Below are 23306 nucleotides of genomic sequence, written 5' to 3'. Positions count from 1 at the left end.
TTGAGATACAAAAGTTTGAAGAAAAAAAAAGTGAAAATAATAATAATAATAATAATCTAACTTTGGATTATAATTGATATTGTCGAAAAAGAAAAGGACAACGTCAAACCTTCAAATAACATAGATGGCAACTCAACATTTGATAAGAAAATGATGGTAGACTTGTTTTGTGTGATCTAAGTACCGACGTTTAATGTTAGCTATTATGAACGGATATATGATTTTGCATATTCTTAACATAATGGAGAAAAAAATTTGCACTCTTCGCTAAATTCCTGATTCCACCACTAATTATCCTTCCAACTATTACATAAAGACTATACATGCATGTTGCTTCTTCAACTATGTTTATCTCACTATTTCAATATCATTATTTTCCTTTCAATCCTGCTTTAATAATGATTAATTTTGCCCCCACAATAATAAAAGTAAACTTTGCCTACATTATCCACCTTAAATTCTATTCGTGAAATTACATTGAATATATTGTTATTATATTACAGAAAGATTATTCAATAAAGCTACAAAGTCATTCATTCAAACTCTAGTGGCTTTGCCACAAAGTACTAATCAACACTCCTCAATAAACATTACAACTTAATTTGTTTCCTAGGTAGAAGAAATATAACATTAGTACCAAACTAACATAATCTAACACTGGCTATTTGTGTAAACCATCTCCTTCTTGATCAATAAGTAGTCCAATAGTTGTCTAATTCAGCACAATGGTCCATAGCCATGACATCACTATTCATAGTATTTGCATTATTCATTTCACCTCCATAACTTGTAATAGCACAATTAGTCATCATAGAAGAAGCCACTTCTTGTTGACTCATAACTTGTGGTGGTACAAGTGGTGCTGGCCCGGGAATTGACCTTAAAATTGGTTGAGATGAGGCAACGACTCCACCACCAAGATTCAAGTTTATGCCTGAAATGCTGAAGTAATTATTATTATTATCTCCTCCTCCGCCGCCGCCATTACTAGTACTACCACCTCCAATATTGTAACTCATTTGAGGTTGTATTGGGAAGTTGTTGATCAAATTTGATGAACCACTTTGAAAAATAACCCTATTATTGAGATCTTGAATTTCATGACCATGGTTATTCATGTAATTATGATTAGTTCTTCCCATTGCAAATTGGAACCCTTGATGATCATGAGGTACTTGCATCATTTGTGATGGCATTATTGATGCATTCTGAGTGTTGTTGATAGAGTTGGGATTTAGTGTTGTTGCCCTTGAAAATTGGTTGGTAGGGTACTTTTTCAACCCTACACTCTTTTGGAAAATTCTACAAACCACCCATTCATCTTGCTGCAAAATAGAGTATATATAATAGATGTTAGAGTTTAATTAACTGCTCTATACATAGTGTAAAATAAATTAGATATTGTCGGGTCACTTAAAAGACAACCACAGGTAATTGATCATAATAAGTGAAATTAGTAAGATGAAAGAAAATAAGAAAGCAGACAAACCATTTGAATATGATAACGAGTTTAACTTCTATAGACTGACAATGTAAAGAATTTTTATATTCGAAAGCTATCAAAAAGATAAATGTGCATGTAATTTCTCATAATAAGTGAAATGTAGATAACACTTTGAAAAACAAGGCAAATATAACTTGCTATAACAACTAAATTACACTGATAAATTCTTTACACATGCATGGAAATTGTTTTTAATGAATAAATTTTAACACATCTGGTGTTTAAAAAGACACATTTAAATAGATAATCCAAAACCACACATAACAGTTAACTTGAATGACTTAGGTGACCATTTGATATCATTCAATTTCACAAGAAAATTATTATAACAAATTAAAGTTCTAAATTTTAAAACATATAGGTGAATAACACATGAACATATCAACATGAAGAATTAAATAGACATAAAATTGAATAAAAAGGAATAAATATAATGTGGATTCAAGTTATATACACCGACAATATATATAATATAATATAATATAATATAATATATAATACAAAACATACATGACATTTGGTTGTAGGGTTCATATAATGACATTTTTTTTTCTATTTTTCCCTTAAATGTGCTCGATAAATGCTAAAATTAGAGTGCGGTGACAAAAATAGATCAACCAAAAAATCACAGTCTCAACTATCATATCACACTTTTTTTATACGATTGTTGATGCATACGAATTAAACTCGACTAAAATACAAGAGAACATACTATAAGAAAATAATGAATTAGCAACAAACAACAAAAATTTCATGCTAACCTCATTTAGTTACAAATTAACTAATTAACAATGAATTAACAATCGATAAATTCCGTAGATAATTTCAGATACGTACCTTGTTTGTTTTATAAGGAGATTTGGATCGAATTCTATATTCATGCATGACCCAATTTGATTTTTGACCTCTAGGTGCTCTTCCTTTATAGAAAACCAATGTCTTTTTCATCCCAACCAATTCTGTATTATTTTTGCTATTGAAAACCTCTTTGTCTTTTCCAGTAGTTTTCCAATATCCACTATTTGTTGCTCTATTTGTTCTTACTCCTGTTGGGTATTTTCTATCACGAAGACTGAAAAAATACCATTCTTTTCCTCCCATTTTTGCCATTCCTGTAATATAATTTTCACATGAAAAATAATAAAGAGTTAATTGATTAAAATGATGAATTTAACTTATACATGATTAATTGAGGCATATTAATGGTAAAAAAAACACATCCGGGCTATCATTTTTTTCATGAGTTTCATAACCTAAATACTATCACACTACTAAAAAAATACCATTTTTTCATTGAAATTTTCCACTGAAAAATGTTTATAAGTGACTATTTGTATAGATATTTTGATTGAATTGGTGGAAAAAAGAAAAAAAGTAGTAGTATTTTCATATTGAAAAATTGGGAAGCTTCCCACTATTTCAGCGAGAATCTGTGTTTCAGCATGTGTTTTCCCAGTGAGCTGGATTGGTAGGAAATGATTTCCCAATGAGCTGGATTGGTAGGAAATGGGTGGGAAATCATGTTTTATAACATAAACTTCCCATTGATTCGCCGTGGGAAAACTTTGTTTATAATAGTGTCAAATGTTTTTCCTTTTCTTGCCTGAACTATATATAACTAGTTATTCCATTTTCCTATCTAAACTATCACCAGTCGTTCTATTTTTTTTACCTGAACTATCATAATCTACATATTACAAGACACCTAGTTGAGTAAATGGTGATAGTTCAGGTTGCATAAGAAAATAATTGATAGTTGGGATGTGAAATTCACAATAATAGTTTAATTAGATGTGTTTTTATACAATGTATACACTTGATTATTATTATATATTAGTATTTTAACATGTTATAGCATGTTACCTAGTCCAACGGAGAAAATTTGGCTGATAGACTCTTAAAAGTATAAAACTCGTAAAATAATAATAGTTTAGATGGAAGATTTTTAACCTATTCAACTCTTAATTTATTGTTAGAACATTTTGATGAAGGTATTCAGTTTTTAAAATAGCTTGTAACTGCATCCCAAAATGAAAATAAAAACAAAAAAGTGTAAAGTAGAGGGAAAGATCCAAACTTGTTCTCTTATGTTCATGCATCAATAATCACTTCTCTGGAAATTTCTCATAAAGCTAAACATTTTTTTTATATAAATGAAAAAAAAAAACACCTAATTTTTAACAATTTTACAAATATATAAACAAATCTTTTTATTTTTTTTCCTATGTCAAGAAGATTCAACAATTTATATATACACGTTAACAAATCTTTTTTACCTAGCTACATGTACGTACACCTAGCATAAGTTTCTGGTCAAGGAGATTCAATTGAACCCCCTTTCAGATCGGGACATATAAATCTAACAAAATAACATCATACGACTTCATTTGAACTCAGTAATTTTGGCTTAATTAAGACTCTATATATGCATATGTTGATCTACTAAATAAGTACAAATAATATATTTCGATCCTAGTAAATTAGACGTGACATGATAGAATTCCAAATCTAAACCCGTAAAAAGTTCAAATCCTGAATCTGTCGATATAATTTTTTCCTACATGGACTAGCTAGCCCTATTTTCATAGCTAAATTCAAAAAAAAAAGGTAGAAACTAAATTCTACAAGTTTGAAGTTTGGTACTCCTGGACATATGAGCATAAACTGCATGTTACTCCTGACCCGCCTAAATTTAAACTGTGTACGTACGACCCAAAAATAGAAGAAGTTTGAAGTTCAGTATCACCTGGAAGATCCCATGGCTCAGATTTGTTTAGATCAACATCAGCAATAGCTCTTCCAGTAAAATTAACATCATTTATTTTGTTCACTAGATAATATGTTATAAGCTCTTCATCTGTTGGATGAAATCTAAATCCTGGTGGTAGTTGAGTTTCTTCTTTCACTTCTTCCATTTTTTTCCTCAAATCCTTCTTAAGTAACTTAGATAATATATTTTTGTGTTTCCAAAAGGAAACCCTAAAACTCAAATTTGAAAAAGTGTTGAAAAAAATTGATGAAAACCCTAAATAGGTTTTCCAAAAAGAGGAAAACCCTAGCTAGCTAATAATAATAATAAAGTTTGTTGTTTGCTATGTGTCGCAAGAAATATATATTTTCTTTACTTGGTTGCATGAAATTAATGCATGTCTAGAGAAAATGGATTTTTTTGGGGATTTGTGTAAAATTTTTAGCTAAGTTTTGCTAGAAGTTTAGGTTTTGAGGTTTCTTGATGAGAAATAGAAGAGAAAGTGTTTCTTGCTTGAGAATTTATAGAAAGTAAGAAGAAAGAAGGGAAATGGTAAAGTGTGTATTAGAAGCTCTCACCTACTATGGATCTTGAGGTACACGGCTGTACTAATATTAATTGACAATATTGGAGAGACGTGGATGGTAAGATGGATGTGTGGCAATAAGATTTCAATGACCGCATTCACGAAAAGGTTACAAGTAGCTTAGCACGGCGAGGATAAAATGTGAAACACTCGCTTGAGATGATTTGAGCAAGTAGTGTGTCAATCGCTAGATGTATTAGTCGAGAGTTGATTTCTCGTATGGTTATAACTCAATTAATAGTTATTATATTTCAGAAAATTACTTTTCTTGTTAAACAAAATTGAAATCAAGAAGAAAGATGACTATCTCAGATACAATAATAATTATTAATTGAGTGAGCATCTAAAAAATTAACTCTATCAATCAATAAAATGAGGTAAATCATGGTGAGAGAAAATTTTAAAAGAAAAAGAGATAGACCTAAAATCACTTAAAGAAATGTGTCTCGAAGAACCTACAATTTCTTGAAATTCCACTACAAGAAAATCTAAAACTCTCAATAACTTTTTTTCCAACTACTATAATCTTGTTGGTTAATTTCAACAATTAATGGAAACAACATATACCAACAAGTAATATCAAAGTTTCTAATTCGAATCTCTCTGAGTACGGAATCGCAATCAAGAGGTCTTACTAAGATTTTTTCAGAAAAATCTTTATACACCTGGAATTCTTTACCCCCCATATGTAAAACCTCTCGATTAGAATTCGAATTTAATCGAACTCCAATACAAATATCAAACTCGAGCCTTCGTATAAAGTAACGTAACTTTGTACAATATATATATTAATTTTAAATAAAATAACATATTCGCTTATTCAGTAAGGATCCGATTTCAGCTTGTTCTGGGACTAAAATATAATTATGAGAGTATTGTTATATTTATTAGTATAAGGAGAGTTTTTTTCTTAGTTTCTTAATTATCAAGTGTATTATGAATATTAAAAATATTAACTACTATAAAGAGTTATTAAAAATTGGGAAAAGGGTATGATATACCCCTCAACTTTATTATTTAGAATTGATATATCCTTCGTTATGAAAATGGCTCATATATACCCCCACCGTTACACAGATGGCTCACATATATACCATTTTCTTCTAACAGAAGTGAAACAATCAATTTTAAATTTGTTTTTCTAAGTTTTTTTTATATAAAAAACAATACATATAGGGGTATATTTGATGAGTAAGGGTGGCAATTGAGCGGGTTTGGTCAAGTTTAGAAGGATCATAATGGGTTAAGACAACAATTTGGTCAAGACCCAACTCAACCCAACCCAAATTTGTTTGGGTCAAAACGGATTGGGTAAAAATGGGATGGATAATGGGTTATATAATGGGTCAAGACCCAATCCAACCCAATTTTTACTAAGCTTAATTATTTTATTTGTTCTTTTAAACTATTTTAGTACCTAATAAACTTATTTTTTTCCTTATTATGGCTATATATAACATACCAAATTGAAAAAAAAATTAAAATATTTTAACAAGATTTCTCATCAGCCAATTCAGGTTACATACTAACCCAATTTTTTATGGGTTGAAATGGGTTGAGCTAATGAATGGACATGTTAATAACCAACCCAAACTAAATGGGTCGGGTTGGGTTAGACGGGTTGGGTTTGATTTTGCCACCCTTTATTTTAATCCTTCTCACACATAATTTATTTTTTTGACTTGTTTTTATTCAACGGCTAATTTAAATTTATTATTTTGATGGTCCAATTTATTTTTCTCACTACTTTTATTGTAAAACGTATTATACATGCCCCAATGTTTTAATAGATACAAAAACTAAATTACAATATAGCAGCAAAAAAATAATTTTAAATTACAACATAGCTGCAAAAAAATAGCATAAAACTTTTTCCTTATTTTTTTCTCTTTTTTCCATTCACTTTTTTTCTTTTCTTATATTTACACCAAAATGAAAAAATAAAAATAAATTAAGAACTAAAAACTCAAATAATGATAATCAAAGAAGTTAAAAAATTATTCATGCGTGAAAAAGATTATATATATACCCCTAAACTTTGCTAAAAAATAAATTCACATGTATGGGTATATGTATTTTTTTATTTATTTTTTACTTTTTCAAAAAAAATATATCCCATACATGAATTTTTTAAAAAATTAAAAATTAAAAAATTAAGTTTTTCACTTCCTTAAGATGAAAAGGGTATGTGGGCTATTTTTTTAAGGGTGAGGGGTATATGTGAGCAACTTTTATAACGATGGATATATATGAGCCATTTGTGTAACTGTAGAGGTATATATGACAAAATTGAGGGGTATATCTGGACCTTTAAGACCTTTTCCCTTAAATTTTTGTCTTCAATCGATTGAATGACGTTTGATGAAAATAATGAGTTCCGAGGGTAAATTTGGACTTGTTTCTATTGAGTGATGAATAATTTAAAAAGAGTTAAATTTTTAATATTAGGTGCAGATATCAATAATTAACGACTAATAATATGGCATTTGATACAAATGGCATTGTTTTAGTGCCACTATCGATTTTTAATTAAAATTTAAAATAAAAATTAAACCAAATCAAAGCAGTAATATGCCCATTTTTTCTTCACTTTGATTTAATTTTTGATTTGGTTTGATTTTACGTAAACAACCCTAGACTTTCACAGACCTAATTGTAATATATATCGTGTTTGTATATTTAATGTATACAACAACAACAATCCAGTGAAATCCCACAACGTGGGTCTAGGGAGGGTAAAGTATACGCAAATCTTACTCCTATCAAGGTAGGACGGTTGTTTTCGGGAGACCCTCGGCTCAATAAAGCATAAAAAGAGGTTAAATAAGGCTAAGAAGTTAAGAAGTTAATAAGTTCAAAGCGATATGGTAAAGCAAATAAGGGAGCGATACAAATAAAATAGAGTAATCAAAGTACGGAAAGTAATAGATAATAGCAGACATCAGAGAATAAGAAATTATAGTGCGCTTGCACCTACTAATAAGGTAGACTAACGTGACTATGTACTAGCTTTCTACCATAATGTGGGTCCTCCACACCCTCCTATCTAAGGTCATGTCCTCGGTAAGCTGCAGTTGCGCCTTGTCCTGTCTAATCACCTCTCCCTAATATTTCTTTGGCCTACCCCTACCTCTTCTGAAATCATCCATGGCCAACCTTGCACACCTCCGCACTGGGGCATCTGGATCTCTCCTCTTCACATGCCCAAACCATCTCAGTCGCATTTCTCACATCTTGTCTTCCACCGAGGTCACTCCTCCCTTGTCCCGAATAGCCTCGTTCCTAATCTTGTCGCTCCTGGTATGCCCACATATCCATCTCAACATTCTCATCTCGATAACTTTCATCTTTTGAACGTAAGAGACCTTAACTGGCCAACACTCCGCCCCATATAACATAGTCGATCTAACCACCACTTTGTAGAACTTGCCCTTAAGTTGTAGTGGCACCCTCTTGTCGCATAGCACACCGGAAGCAAGCCTCTATTTCATCCACCCTTCCCCAATACGGTGTGTGACATCCTCGTCAATCTCCCCGCTGCCTTGCATGATAGACTCAAGGTACTTGAAACTACTTTTCTTTTGGATGGCCTGGTCACCAAGCCTAACTTCCGCGCCAACCTCCTGAGGTATCTCACTGAACTTGCACTCTAAGTACTCTATGTTGGTCCTACTCAGCTCAAACCCTTTAGACTCTAAGGTATGTCTCCAATCCTCCAACTTAGCATTAACTCCACTATGAGTCTCATCGATCAGGACTATGTCATCCGCAAAAAGCATACACCATGACACCTCACCTTGAATTTGTCGCGTCAATCTATCCATCACTAAGGCAAATAAAAACGGACTAAGCCCCATCACAACTGGAAAGTGCTCTGAGTCCCCTCCGACTTTCCTTACCCTGATTTTGGCACCCTCATACATGTCCTTGATCACCCTAATGTACCCCACCGATACATCTTTAGCCTCTAGACATCTCCACAGTATCTCTCGTGGAACTTTATTCTAAGCCTTTTTCTAGGTCGATGAATACCATATGCAAGTCCCTTTTCCTCTCCCTATACTGCTCCACCAGTCTCCTCATAAGATGGATGACTTCTGTAGTTAAGCGTACCAGCATAAATCCGAACTGGTTCTCTGAAATAGACACTCCTCTCCTCACCCTTATCTCCACCACTCTTTCCCACACTTTCATAATATGGCTTAGAAGCTTGATACCTTTATAGTTGTCGTAGCTCTGGATATCCCTTTTGTTTTTGTATAGGGGGATCATTACGCTCAACCTCCATTCTTCGGTAATCGTTGCTGTCTTAAGGATGATATTAAATAACCTGGTAAGCCACTCCAAACCTACCGAGCTCGCGCTCTTCCAAAACTTCCTAGGAATCTTGTCAAGTCCGGTCGCTCTTTCATAGAGAATCCTACGAATAGCACCCTTAACCTCCTCGAACGTAATACTCCTACAACCCCCAAAATCATGACGCCTCCCTGTATGTTCCAAATCTCCCAACACAAACTCTCTGTCCCCTTCTTTATTCAAGAGTTTATGGAAGTATGACTGCAATCTCTGTCTAATGAGGGTCTCCTCTACCAATATTTTTCCATGCTCGTCCTTAATGCATTTCACTTGGTCTACATCGCGTACCCTTCTCTCCTGTGCCCTGACTAGCCTAAACAATTTTCTATCCCCGCCTTTGTTTTCTAGTTTAGCATAAAGACGTTCAAAAACTATTGTTTTTGCCATCGAAACCGCCGAATTCACCTCCTTCCTTGCTGTCTTATAAAGTTCCATATTCGTCCACTTCTCCACCTCATCCTTGCTTTCTATCAACTTCACATAAGTCATCTTCTTTGCTTCCACCTTCCCTTACACTTCTCCATTCCACCACCAGTCCTCTCGATGTCGACTACGACTACCTGTCGAGACTCCCAACACTTCCCTTGCTACAACTCTAATACAACTAGCCGTCCTATCCCACATATTGTTCGCATCCCCATTACTATCTCAGGCCCTCATATCCTTCAATTTCTTTTCCATCTATAGGGTACTAGCCGTGGTCAAACTCCCCCATCTGATCCTAGGTCGGTCATCCCCGACCATCTTCTTCCTCGTCATCTTGATCCATAAATCCATCACCAAGAGCTTATGTCGGGTTGTAAGGTTGTCGATTGGAATGACCTTACAGTCTTTGCACAGACCTTTATCATCCTTCCTAAGGAGTAGAAAATCTATCTGGGTCTTAGCCACCGAACTACGGAAGGTTACCAAATGGTCCTCCTTCTTTGAAAAACTCGAATTGCCTATCACCAGCCTAAAAGCTCTTGCGAAATTCAAAAGTGAGACTCCACCTCCATATCTGTCTCCGAAGTCAAAGCCTTCATGCACATCATCATACCCTCCCGAAATAGACCTGATGTGCCCATTGAAATCCCCTCCCATGAAAAGCTTCTCAGTAGGCGGTATGCCTCCCACTAATTTATCCAAATCCTCCCAAAAGCGCTTCTTAACCTCCTCGCTTAAGTCCGCTTGCGACGCATAAGCACTAATAATGTTCAACGTGATCCCTTCAATGACCACCTTAATCGACATCATCCTATCAGTGACTCTCCTAACCTCCACCACCTGATCTTTTAAATCACTGTCTACTAAAATGTCTACCTCATTCCTATACTTCGATCAACCAGAGAACCAAACCTTATACCCGTCTACCTCCTTAGTTTTAGAACCTATCCATTTGGTCTCTTGGACATAGGCTATATTAATCTTCCTCTTTTTTAGAATTTTAACTAGCTCTATGGATTTTTCCATTAACATCCCAATGTTCCAAGAACCTACTCTCAGTCTAGACGCTCCTTTAACCCACTTACCCCTCCTTATCCTTGTCTCCGTCCCCATCCCTGAGCGAGAACATAACCCTAGTCTACCATCACTATCCAAAGCCACAAAAATGTGTATGAACTACTAAATTATTCTAAGGTCTAAAGTCAAAAAAATGTAATTACAAGTGTATAAACAAAGAATAGATATGGAAAGATATGGAAATCGAAAACCGGAGGTACCAACTCCAGTTGAAATGAACCTGATTGTCACTGAAAAATACTATTCACTTCGGAGTACTGTTCACGTCGGCTTACCAACAAGCTCTTTTTCCTCTTAGACAATTTATCAAACAAATGGGGTGTATTTAAAACAACTCCAAACCCAACAAGCTAAAAACTGCAGAGGAAACAAATACTCCTATTCCTGCAAATATCAAAGATAAAATAGAACAAAAGGAACTGATAGAGAATGGTGTATATGAAAGCTAAGAAAATTAGTAAAATTCGAGAGTTTCAGGTAGAAACGTCAAAAATATGAAAAATATGAAAACTCAAAGAAGCTCATGTTGCTTCATCTTCAGCTTTAGAGATTTGAGTGAGAAGAGTGACTGCGATGTCGAAAGCAGATCTGGCTGATGCTCGGGTAATAAAATGGCCAGCTCGATAATCAGTCAAAACTATTTCTTCCTGCAGAATGAGAACTCCGACCGATGACCGAAACACGGAGTACTGAAAGCTGTCTCAGACCGATGAACAGACGAGTCGGAGTTTGCTGGAGCGCTGGCGTGGTGAGGCGCAGTGGAGCAGATGAGCGGCGACGGCGGACGGCTGCTGCTTTCTGCTGACTAGAGAGTCGTCGAGAAGTTAGAAGGGAAGAGGCAGAAGTCAAAAGTGTATAGTCAATATACACTAAAAAGCCCCTAAACTATGTTCGAAATCTCAAGGATACACCTTAACTTAACTAGGGTTCTATTACCCACCCCCACCCCCCGAACTCTTTTTTTCCTTATTTTCGTGTACCTTTTATGCTGACGTGGCACCTTTAACTAAGTAAGTTGATTGTGTTTGTACACACACGCTGCTCCATCAGCAAATATATATTTTTTATTTTTTTAAAAAAATAATTTTATTTATTTTTTAATTCTTTTTAAATCCTTTATTTTCTTTATCGTGTATTTAAATTAAGTTATTACATATAATTTATTTATTTATTTTAAAAAAAGAAATTTCCTTATATTTAAACTTTTTTTAAATTTTTTTTACCATCATTCATTCCCTTTTTCTATTGATTCTATTTACTCCTTTTATTTTCTTTGTCTTTCCTTTTGATTTGATTTCAAATTTAATTCAAAATGCCTTGTATTTAAATTAAGTTATTACATATAATTTATTTATTTATTTAAAAAAAGAAATTTCCTTATATTTAAACTTTTTAAAAAAATTTTTTACCATTATTCATTCCCTTTTTCTATTGATTCTATTTACTCCTTTTATTTTCTTTGTCTTTCCTTTTGATTTGATTTCAAATTTAATTCAAAATGCCTTGTATTTAAAATAAATTAATTTCGAATAAATATCAAAATAAGTGAAAAAATTAATTAAAACATTAAAATTAAAGGATAATTTTTAATTATTTTTTAAAAAAATCCACAAAAGTTTTTAAAAATAATTAAAAGTGAAATGATAAGAAATTAATGAAAGAAAAAAAGTTCAAACTTGGGAAGAAATATTAAAATATTTCACATAGAAATAAGTGAAAATAATTAAATAATTATAAGTTTTAGTATCAATAATTATGTGTACTAACTAATTATAAAGTTATCAATTAAAAAAGGACACGTGTCAAATTTTTTGCACCCATCACTTGCCTTCGAGAGAGTGTGCACACTCTCTGTGCCACGCTAACTTTTAGGGCGTATTTATTATATTTTAAAATAGTTTAGGGGGTAATTGAACCTTAGTTAGATTAAGGTGTATCGCTGGAATTTCGGTCATAGTTCGGGAGTATTTATGCATTATCCCTTTTAAAAAAATAGAATTGTTTCTTGTTGTGATTTTTATTGGACTATTATATAGTATACAAATCCCTATATACAAGTTGTATTACATAAATAGCCACTACATCTACACAAGGAATAGTCTAGTTCAATATAGTTTACTTATGCCCTGAATGATTATATGGAGGCTAGGAGAAAATAACAAGATTAGTTTCCAAGAAGATTGGTATTTTACTTGCCTAATACTTCAAGTTTAATGTATACTATTTAGTACATATATATATTGACACATCTTTTATGTTATATATATGTAACGATATTCGTACAAATTTATCAGAATTAAGACGTAAATGCGTATAAATTATATTTTTGTATCCATTGCATTTTGAAACTAGTCTTCTAATTAATCTTGACATTCAACCCTATCCTATGGTTTATTTTGCGTTTTAATCGACTATTTAGGAGAAAATAACAAGATTAGCTTCCTAGAAGGTTGTTATATTACTTGCATCATACTTCAAGTACTCTAATATATATTATTAGTATTAATGACACATCCATATATAATCGATCGATTTCTTTTTTATATTATCTGTAATAACGTTACAAATTTATGATTAGAATTCAGAATTATAACGTAAACGCGTGTAAGTGTTTTACTAGTATATATATTTTATTCTATTGTCATGATCATCATATCATGCATTGTATCTATTACATTTTGTTATGGTTGTAGAACTATGTCAAGTCATACAAGCAATTGTCTACGAGTAAATTAGGGTTTCGTGTTACTCTAGAAAAGTATTGCACGTGAATTCTAATATTCAAAGAATTTTTATTTTTTTTGGATTTTTTAATATGGTATCCGATACCTACATTAGAGATCGACTAATATAGATTCTTGCCATGAGGGCCTCATTTGGGAGAAAGCACTTTCCTATCAAATTTTTTTCCATATTCATAGTTAAAACTCAAAATCTCTGATTAAGAAAAAAACGATCATATCCACTGCATCATAACCTTTGGTGGTTATTCAAGAAAATGTTAGAGATATGTGTGATGCACTATATATTATGTAGTTATTTAACGAAGACTTTGTGCACTAATACGCTAAAACAATCATTGAGAAAGAAGTTGGAAAACAAAAGCGGATCCAAGATTTTTATTTGATGAATTTAATATTTAGAGTTCTACTACCGACTAGAATTAAATACGATTTAATCATTATTTTTCATGCTCATAATAAGCGGTATGAGCAAACTCCAGAAGCATCAACCGTCTGTAATAGTTTGTTTGTAGTGTCTTTGAACCAACTGAAATGCCCGTGAAAACAAGATCCTGTTCCAAGTTGTTCAAAAATAGTACCCATTGTTAAGTTTATCAATCCATAATACCTTAAATTTATGAGTTCAAATGTAATTTTTTTTATTAATAATTTTAGTAATTTTTTTATATGAATAAACTTTGGTTGATAAAACATCCGGTACCTATGATGGTAAAATGACGTACATATTCGATGAAATAGTTAAGATCCGAACACTACTGTTATCTAAAAAAAAAGTAGATGAAAGGTCTTCATCAAAAAGACTATCTAGAAGCACAAAAGACATTAATTCATCTTTAGCAGACTACTTGTCAAGCACTTCACCAGTGACAACAAACAATTTTAATATTTTCATCACAAAAATTTTAACATTTTTTTAATCTTATCATCACAATGATTAAGAATAAAAATGAAGCTTAATGTTGAAGAATTTATGTTAAAAAATGATCATTAATAGTAATGAGACCTCTTGCTATAATAAGTCTTTATTTGTCTCCAAATGAAGCCCTAAAAAATTCTTTTTGAGCAAAACAGGTGTCCAAAATCAACAACAAACTCGGTGGAGAGAGTAGACCGTATGCAGACCTTACCTCTTTTTCGTGGAAGTAGAGAGAGAATTTTCAAAAGACATTCAACTCAAGTAGAAAAGAAATGGTACTGTCGTATTAAAATTAGAATCAGCCAAAACTTAGGTCCTAAAAAGTGAAGAAAAATCATCAAATTCCTCTGCCCAATGCCCATAGTACAAATAAGGTAAATGAAGCAAAAACCTGAGCAACAAAGAATTATTAAAAGCATATATTTTACTAGTAACAGTTGTGGTTCTAAACTCAATCTTATAGTTTTGTTAGAATACTAATAAGTCGACGTTCTTTACATCAACTTGTTCAAAGTTATTGGTTATGGCTACCGATTTACCGTGTCAAGTATATATATATATATATATATATACACGATACTTACAACAACGTATACCACGACTAGGAAAGCAGGTGCAACTAAGGGAAGCAAATACTTCCTTGCATAGACAGGAAAGCCGATCCAAAGGTTCCATCACGAGGCCTTTTTGGACTTCAGAAAGTTGTGAATTTCCAACTGAGTCATCTCTTTGCCAGAGGCTGGGTCGAACTTGCATCTAATAAAGCTGCATGACAAGTTAATCACATATCAATAATTTGACCAAGCAAATCTTACCAAGAGAAGTAAATGTATGTAGAGAGTGCATATTCCAGTCTCTTTGGAAGAGTTTAAAAAGCCATTCACGCACGTCCAAAAACATACATAGGAAAAACCAAATTAATAGTTGAAAGAGAAGTGAAATTGTGTTTATGTGGGTGAGAAATACTTCAACAAACGAAGGGAAAAGTTAGACGGTCAATCACACACGTCAAAAATCTCCGCTGGGAAAACAGCTTTAGTAGTGGAAGAAAACACAAAAGAGTAAGGAAGACCATATTACTTCTTAAATCAATCTCTTATCTTTGTTATTTTGTTGGTTCTAATTTTTTGGTATTAAATCTATGTGCATGAATTGAATTTATCTTCTTCAACCCAAAAAATGATGGTGAACCGCCATATTAGCATTCTCTTTACTCCTTAAGTAGCAGGCACTGAGAAGTTAATGCTATGGCACTTTCTACTTATCGTCACTCTAAACTGTTTTCTACATACCCATTGCTAATAGTACACTACATGTATATCAATACACAGTTAGGTTAAAATTCTTTATACTCTGTGACACGTTGCACTATATTTTGTCAATTTCATCTGTTAAAACAAGAAAAGCATAATAGAGACAATGTGAGGTCTGTGCTTAATTCTCTCTGACTACATATATATCAATACACAGGTAGGTTAAAATTCTTTATACTCTGACACGTCGCCCAGTATTTTGTCAATTTCATCTGTTAAAACAAGAAAAGCATAATTGAGACAATGCGAGGTCTGTGCTTAATTCTCTCTGTCCTCCAACACGGACCTTTTGTTGGAAGTATAGGTATTTATATGTACTACAAGAAAAATATTATGTAATATATGCCACAAAATTCTCAGAGAAGTGGGCCTACCTTCCTTCCAAGCCAAGAATTAACAATGTATTCTTTTCATGACCAAAAGTAACAATGTACTCAGAATCTCCGGGCAATTTGAATTGAGCCACAGACCATTCTGAGCTAAAATACTTTGGAAGTACTCCTGCCAAAATGAAATCCAAATTCAGAGCCTGAGAAAAGTAACAGGAGCAAAGAAGTTATCGACTCAAAGCTTCATGTTAAACATTTTCAAGGCCATTTCAGAGAAGTAAAACAGAATATTATTGAGTATGCATGTGAATTACAGTGCATGGTAGCCGATCTCAAGTACGATAAAAGAGGAGGCTGTGATTGGTTGACCACCAAATTAAAAATAGTTATTATGAAAATACAGCCCCAGCTCTGTGATTAAGGTGTAGTTGATTGATGCGCGTGAATCACCAAAGTCAAAGATAACTCCTTTTCCATTTTAAACAACCTTATTACAACGAGTTACTCACCTCTAATGATCCTCCAATATATCAGAGAAAAGAACAAGTAATCCCAATTCGTTAGACTCAAATAAAGCAAAAATTGCCAGGCAAAACTTGTGCGCTAACATAGATCCTTCATTATTAATCTCCAGGAGCATGAAAGTTAATCTATTTAATAGCAAATGTGGGTGTTTAAATAAGTTACGGATAATACTACTGTACTAGAAAAAGCTAAAATTTAACGAGTATCAACTCCACCTTGAGGTTAGAAATATTTATCTGGAACTGTAATAAATAGACCAAGAAGGCATATACTTTTGTGCAGGAAAGTTCAGGGGTATGTAAAATGTCCGTTCAGGACAGGGAAGAAAGGTTTTTATAGAAGTGGTATCTCAATTCTCATATGAGGTGAACATGAGTAGAATAATGCAAAATTTAGAGAACCCCTGAAAATTAAAAAATGACTTGCATGCCGTTAGTACATAGTTTCACTGGATATATTAGGGAAAGGGGAATGTTAACAAGGAACGAGTGAACTAACGTTCACAACAAACAAAATAAGAGAGAATCTAATCTAGAGGGTAACCCAAATTGAAAGCCTTCTGAGTGAAATGGGGATGAAAGATGGGTCGAGAAAAAGCCAAGTTAGTACTAGTGTTATTTCCCTTAGTTTGGTCTATATAGTGAAAGAAAATTCCTCTATATTCAACAGAGAGGAAGAAACAAATGTCATATACTTCGTAATTGTACAGCAAGAAATCCAAAAAGATATATTGAAATAAATTAGTAAATCATGAATTTGCTTCCCCCCTACCCTTTATTTAGACTCTGTTGAATCATATGCTTTATATGTTTCCAAGCTATAAAGAAAACTCCATATTGAGTGGCAAAGGGTCAAAGCTTGAGTCTCCAGAGCTTGGTTGATGGCCTCATAAAGATGTTAAGAGACCAAAATAGGTAGATGACATTAGATGCAAGCTTAGTTATTAAATCAAAAGACAACTATGGTTGTTTAAATGCAAGGGACAATTTAGATACAGCAAGATGACAACCTGGATAGTTTTCCTTTTGGCAACTAGATTTTAGATGTGTAAAAACTGCAAGTACCTAATGTGGGATCAGATACTTAGTTTAAGGTGTCTAGATCTTAGGCCAATTGGTCAAGATGAAGTGTATAATGGAAGATTAAGTTGGGGTTCTAATGGAAAGATGTTAAGCAAGTAGGCTGTTGCTGTCTATGCTAACTGCTCTGGAGCATTTATCAGCTGAACAAGCCTACAACTGTTAACTATCATTCAAAGAATATTTGCATGTGATAAGTTGCCGTAGTTTCTTCTATAAGCTCATGGTGAGGACATCCATCCCTAATGCTGAACAATACTTACAAGGCATCCAGAGCAACGGTCAAATAATTAGTGTTTATGATTGAATTCTGCACAACTGTTTGCAACACACACACACACAGAGAAATCAGAAAATGTTAAATGTGTATCACAAAGGAACCATACCTTTGATGAAGGAAAGTGGTGAACTCGATGCAGCCAAAGTAACACGGAAATTAGGAGTAGTTCTTGTCTTATCCTGATTCCCCAGATTGACCTTGAGCCTAAAAACATGAACTGTGCCTTTGTCACTAGAGACTGCTAGCCACTGAGCAGTTGGATCAAATGAAACACTGTGAATTTCTGCTCTATCAGCACCTCTCCTTACCTGGATCCATGTGATTTACAAAACTAGACATCTCAAAAACATTGTTTAATTGGTGCAAGGGAAAGTTAAAAAGACTCAATCTAGCTTGTCATTTATGTGTATGGATTAAGAAATCCCTTAGCAAGCAAAGTAGAAAAAGAAAACCATCAAAACATTACAATCTTATACAATCTATATATCCGATATGTCAACGGAAAACAATAATAAAAATGACATTTGTAATTATGGATCTGCCAAGGCCGACGACGGAAGCTCGGGACGGAGCCGTATGAGGCGGAAGTCTCACGTACGGTTCTCATCTGATATGTCAACGGAAAACAATAATAAAAATGACATTTGTAATTATGGATCTATATCTGATATGTCAACGGAAAACAATAATAAAAATGACATTTGTAATTATAGCAGAATTTGAAGAATAAAAAGAAAATATAAGGAATTGGCAAATATTAACAACATTATGTTCATTAACTCTACATCCACTTCAAGATAAAATAGGTGATGAAGAAACATCTAGCTTTCCTCCACTCTAGAACTGTTCGTGCAATATCCAGATTTGACCCAAATGGAGGTTGACAAGGAATGTTGCAAGCAAAAGGCACATACGAATGGAGATTTATATAGAAGAAGAAACTTCTACATCCAGTTTTAATAAATTACAATCTGTTAATAACCAAAGGTTAATATTCAAGGCAGAGGCAAGCAAGGAGTGCACACTGAATATGCAGTTACCATTATCAAAAAAACAAAGAAAGAGTGCACACTGAGTACCAAATGCATCCTAAGACTTTCTGAATCATGGATCACGAGGAACACAGAATAAAGAATCAATAGGTAATTTTGAGACATTAGAAAATGCTATATAGGGACAGTTTACTTGAGAGTAGAAGGCTAGAAGCGAAAGTCGAGGAAATTCAAAACAACAAAGCCATTAACCTATCCATGTTTATCATAAGCAAATGACATCAAAGCATCATGTTTTGATCAAGGAGAGTTACAAAATGGAGATAAGGACAGATATGCTGGATAGATGAAGTACTTTGACAAGGTCAAATTTGCAATCCAGTAGCTACAAACTATTCATACTTGTGAAAGAGAAAAATACGAAAAATGCTACTACTACTTATGAAGCTTTGTAATAAAAGAATATGAAATATCTTGGACTGAACTAAACAACATTCAAAATCGTACCTCCTGTAACAATGTACCATCCTGTGTGCTGAAAATCCGGATAAGAGTACCCTTGATACTTGCTGTTGCCAGCACATGCCCCTCATGACTAAGAGCAAAAGCTGCAATCCTAGAATCATGTGCAAAGATAAACTTAGTCCTTTTTGATGTGAAATGCTCAACCCGAACTTGACCATTTTGCAACCCAGGGCACACCAGCACAGGTGATACAGCCAGTTGTGAAATTTCACAGAGTCCTTTTGGATTTGAAATTGTCTCAATCTGGTGGACGAGCTTCACATCAGCAAAATTATATATAAATATCTTCTGCTCAAGTATAACTACGATGCAGTCCCGTCGAAGCCGCACACCACGCACAGCCGACCTGAAACGGAGCTCTCCAATGCAGCGGCTTTGATGGTCATCCCAAATTATGACCTTGTTTCGAGGATATTGTGGATTATCTCCATTTCCCACGAAGACTAGTATATTACTTCTGAAGAGCATCTCAACAATTCCAATACCACCTCCATTATCAAAGTATCGTCGAAACATCTCACAGAAAGGGTCACAGCTATAGACTCTAATGCCGCAATCAGTGCCAATGGCGAAACAGCTACCATTTTGATTGAAGGAAACACGGTATAGAGTTGAGATTGCTTTATCAATGAAGACATGGTTAGGGCATGGATTAAGGTGACTCTGCTTAGGATCATTATTTACCTGTCCAACAGCAGCTTGTTGTGGCTGAAGCTGTTGCTTGTCTTGATCTTCTAGTTGCTCTACGTAAGGTTGAAGCATTGGTGATGAAAACTTTGAACTAGTATTTGGGTGCTGAAATGGTGAGGGGAGAGGGGAAACAGTGGCCATGGACAGGGATTAGGAAGAAAACTTAGAGCTGTATAAAGCTTAAGTTTAAAGCTAAATGGATAATGTTTTCTATCTGATACTCACACCACATAGACGGTCATCAATCTGCATCAGAAAGATAAAAATTAAAACTAGATGTATAATTATCAAACTGATAAGATCTGACACTAAACTTGATCTTAGCCAAAAGGCCAAGGAAGGCATAAATTAGCTCTATCCATATAAGCATTGATTAATACATCTTCAAAAGGAAAAAAAATAAAAAGATCTTCAAAAGAAAGTGCTACAACAAAATCAAAATTAGTTTTTTCATTAAGATATGCTAAACAGGCTCAATTGGTTCTCCCTACTGGTGGCCAATTGGGTAGACTCAATGGAAGTGATATCAGATCATTACATCCAAAATATTTCGTTAAAAGATTCAAATCATGTTGTTCTACCAAATAATACTTAAAATATTTGGAGGGGAGGAAAGACAAATACTCCATCTACAAAAGTGAGTGATGCAGGGTGTGTTGTCCTTCTTTATTCTTTCTTCAACATATATGAATTAGCTCCCCTGAACTGTACAATCCGCGCCAAAAAAACTAATAAATACACTAACACTATAAAAATACATCAATTTCATGAACAGATAAACAATTACAACAGAACAGCTGGTCATCCACCCCAGTACTATTATAAACTCAGTAAGCTTCAGCGATCACTTTCTGATCATTATACAAAAATAAAACTGTACTAGATTGCCGGAAAAAAAATTAAGCTAAAAAAGAAATCATGAATTCATAGTATCCTCCACGCTATTAATGAACATAATCAAATAAAATTCGCTAGAATTACATGACACCCAATTTAATGAAGCCATTGATCTAACAACACCATTCCAGCAAAACCACTGTTACTAAGCTCATTAAGCTTCTTCAGCAACAACTTTCTGATTATACAAGAATAACACTATACTGGGTTGTCGAAAAAAAAATGAATTTCAGGAAAAAAAAGCTATTGATTAACATAATTTTAACAAAAAAATGCTAGAATTACATGACACCCAATTTCATTAAGTCATTAATCTCAACAAACAAACAAAAAAAATACTAAACTCATTAAGCTTCTTCAGCAATAACTTTTTGATTATACAAGAACAAAACCGTACTGAGTTTTCTAAAAAAAAATGAATTTCAAAACAAAATCACGAATACCCAGTATCTTGCTCACTATTGACAAACAAAATCAAAAACAAATCAAAATAAATAAAATAAGTTGATTAAGCTTCTTAATCAATAACTTTTTGATTACACAACAATAAAACCGTACTGGGCTGTCGAAAAAAATCATAAATACTCACATTGATGAACATAATAAGAGAAATTTGCTTGAAATCCAATTTACTAAAACCATTAATCTCAATTTAAAAAAAAAATTATAGAGGAACATCAATGATACAGTAAACAGCTACTAATACTTACATTGAAGACAGAAAATTTCAGAGATAGAGATATTAATGGAGGACTTAATATAAATAGGGATTTGGGGTTTTGCTTTGCAGGGAAGAGAGAATTTTATTTTTTTTCAGTTGTATTTAGAGTAGAAAACGATTTTTATTTATTTATTTTAGAAGAATATTTGGATTAGGAGTCTTGATGTACAAGCATTATTTTTATATTGGTATATTTTGCTTGTGCGTGTAATTAATGTTTGAATATGTAATTTGGTATCATAATTTAGCGTGAAAAGATTGTTGATATTATATTTTTTTAAAATTATATTAAAAAATAATTAATTATTATTATTAATTAGTGGCTCTTTATAAAATTTATGTGTATATGAAAGTTATAATCACAAATATTTATTTATAAAATAAATATTGGAGGTGGTATGTGATTTATCTATATGTTGTTTTAGGATATTTTGATATCTTATTATGAGTTATGGTTTGCTAGTTTGGTAAAATTGTATAACAATTGGAGATATTTTGATAGTTTTCATAATTTGTTAGAAAAATACAACTTAATAAATTCAAATTATAATTGAAAATAAAAGTTAATATTCAAATCATGATTCCATATTGTATATCCAAACGGGCCCTTAATTTACACTCGCATAATCAAAAATAAACAAATTAACAATATTTATATGCACGATATACATACCTATACAAAAAACTCAATTTCATCTTTACAACTTCAACCACAAAACTCACTCAAAATGGATTATGTTTTCATCGAACAACTTCACATTTTAGTCACAAAATTATAATTTTGAGGTTCTTTTAGCTAATTGAAAAAAATCATGTCTATTGTATACAATATTATATACTTACTACGGAAAAGGGTCAAAAATATTCTTAGACTATTCGAAAATATTTAAATATACCTCTCATCCATCTATTGAACTAAAATACCCTTCAGTCCATCTTTTTGGTCTATTTTTACCCCTAAAACTAACAACATTTTATTTTTTAATTATTAATATTATTAATTATTACATGGAGTAACTGGTAAAGTTGTTGTCATGTGACCATGAGGTCACGGGTTCAAGCCTTGGAAACAGCCTCTGGCAGAAATGCAAGGTAAGGCTGCGTACAATAGATCCTTGTGGTCAGGCCTTTCCTCGGACCCTGTGCATAGCGGGAACCTTAGTGCATCGGACTATCTTTTTTTATTATTATTAATTATTACATGGCATCTTTCTATTGGACAAATTTAAATTTCATCCCATCTTTTTTCTCCTACATCCATACCCATGGCCCCATGCCCAAACCTATATATTTAAGAAGTGTTTATACATATTTTTATATCATTAGACAAAACTATACAATATTACACAAACTTGCATGAAATTGAGTTTCATTTCTATGAATGTCAACCACAAAAATTCATTCAAAATACGTCAAATCTTCATTAAATAACTTCAAATCTTAACCATAACTTCAAAATGACATCCCAACAAAACTCTATCATCAATTAGTCAAAATCTTAACAAGTCACAAAATACATTTGTCAAAATTTAAAGTTTTTAACAATCATTCAACAATGATTTTTAAAAAAAAATTAAATTCACTTAACAATATTTAA

The 23306-nt window shown here is 32.9% G+C and overlaps 2 protein-coding genes and 1 pseudogene across 4 annotated transcripts; all 3 read right to left on the bottom strand.

The window, feature by feature from the left end:
* Positions 1-516: 516 nt before the first annotated feature.
* LOC129888851 (NAC domain-containing protein 92-like) lies at positions 517-4738 on the bottom strand. The gene is made up of 3 exons (XM_055963891.1): positions 4251-4738; positions 2342-2616; positions 517-1325 (listed from the first exon to the last, which is right to left on the bottom strand). The coding sequence occupies exons 1-3, from the start codon at positions 4417-4419 to the stop codon at positions 690-692; spliced, it is 1080 nt and encodes a 359-aa protein (XP_055819866.1). The 5' UTR covers positions 4420-4738; the 3' UTR covers positions 517-689.
* Positions 4739-13905: 9167 nt separating this feature from the next.
* LOC129888850 (autophagy-related protein 18a-like) lies at positions 13906-21821 on the bottom strand. 3 transcript variants are annotated; one of them, XR_008766735.1, is made up of 6 exons: positions 21699-21820; positions 19384-20337; positions 17991-18192; positions 16046-16172; positions 14943-15123; positions 13906-13993 (listed from the first exon to the last, which is right to left on the bottom strand). XR_008766735.1 is itself a non-coding variant. In XM_055963890.1 (6 exons), the coding sequence occupies exons 3-6, from the start codon at positions 20230-20232 to the stop codon at positions 15033-15035; spliced, it is 1269 nt and encodes a 422-aa protein (XP_055819865.1). In that variant the 5' UTR covers positions 20233-20337; positions 20716-20796; positions 21699-21821; the 3' UTR covers positions 14752-15032. The 3 variants fall into 3 exon arrangements, 2 of the variants coding, with proteins under 2 accessions (XP_055819865.1, XP_055819864.1); XM_055963890.1 differs by lacking the exon at positions 13906-13993 and adding an exon at positions 20716-20796 and having other exon boundaries at positions 14752-15123; positions 21699-21821; XM_055963889.1 differs by lacking the exon at positions 13906-13993 and having other exon boundaries at positions 14752-15123.
* LOC129890879 (U2 spliceosomal RNA) lies at positions 20324-20436 on the bottom strand (annotated as a pseudogene).
* Positions 21822-23306: the final 1485 nt, after the last annotated feature.

Source organism: Solanum dulcamara, chromosome 5 (assembly GCF_947179165.1).
Source record: "Solanum dulcamara chromosome 5, daSolDulc1.2, whole genome shotgun sequence".
Taxonomy (NCBI): domain Eukaryota; kingdom Viridiplantae; phylum Streptophyta; class Magnoliopsida; order Solanales; family Solanaceae; genus Solanum; species Solanum dulcamara.
The sequence above is the reverse complement of the archived record's forward strand: the minus strand, read 5'-3'. Positions and strand labels throughout refer to the sequence as shown.

Coding starts and splice junctions, on each gene's coding strand:
- LOC129888851 (XM_055963891.1), bottom strand. CDS start 4,419: ATGGAAGAAGTGAAAGAAGAAACTCAACTACCACCAGGATTTAGATTT. Junction 2,617..4,250: donor TGAGCCATGGGATCTTCCAG/GTGATACTGAAC, acceptor ATTATATTACAG/GAATGGCAAAAATGGGAGGA. Junction 1,326..2,341: donor CTCCTTATAAAACAAACAAG/GTACGTATCTGA, acceptor TCTATTTTGCAG/CAAGATGAATGGGTGGTTTG.
- LOC129888850 (XM_055963890.1), bottom strand. CDS start 20,232: ATGGCCACTGTTTCCCCTCTCCCCTCACCATTTCAGCACCCAAATACT. Junction 18,193..19,383: donor ATGGTACATTGTTACAGGAG/GTACGATTTTGA, acceptor ACATGGATCCAG/GTAAGGAGAGGTGCTGATAG. Junction 15,124..16,045: donor ATTCTTGGCTTGGAAGGAAG/GTAGGCCCACTT, acceptor CTTGTCATGCAG/CTTTATTAGATGCAAGTTCG.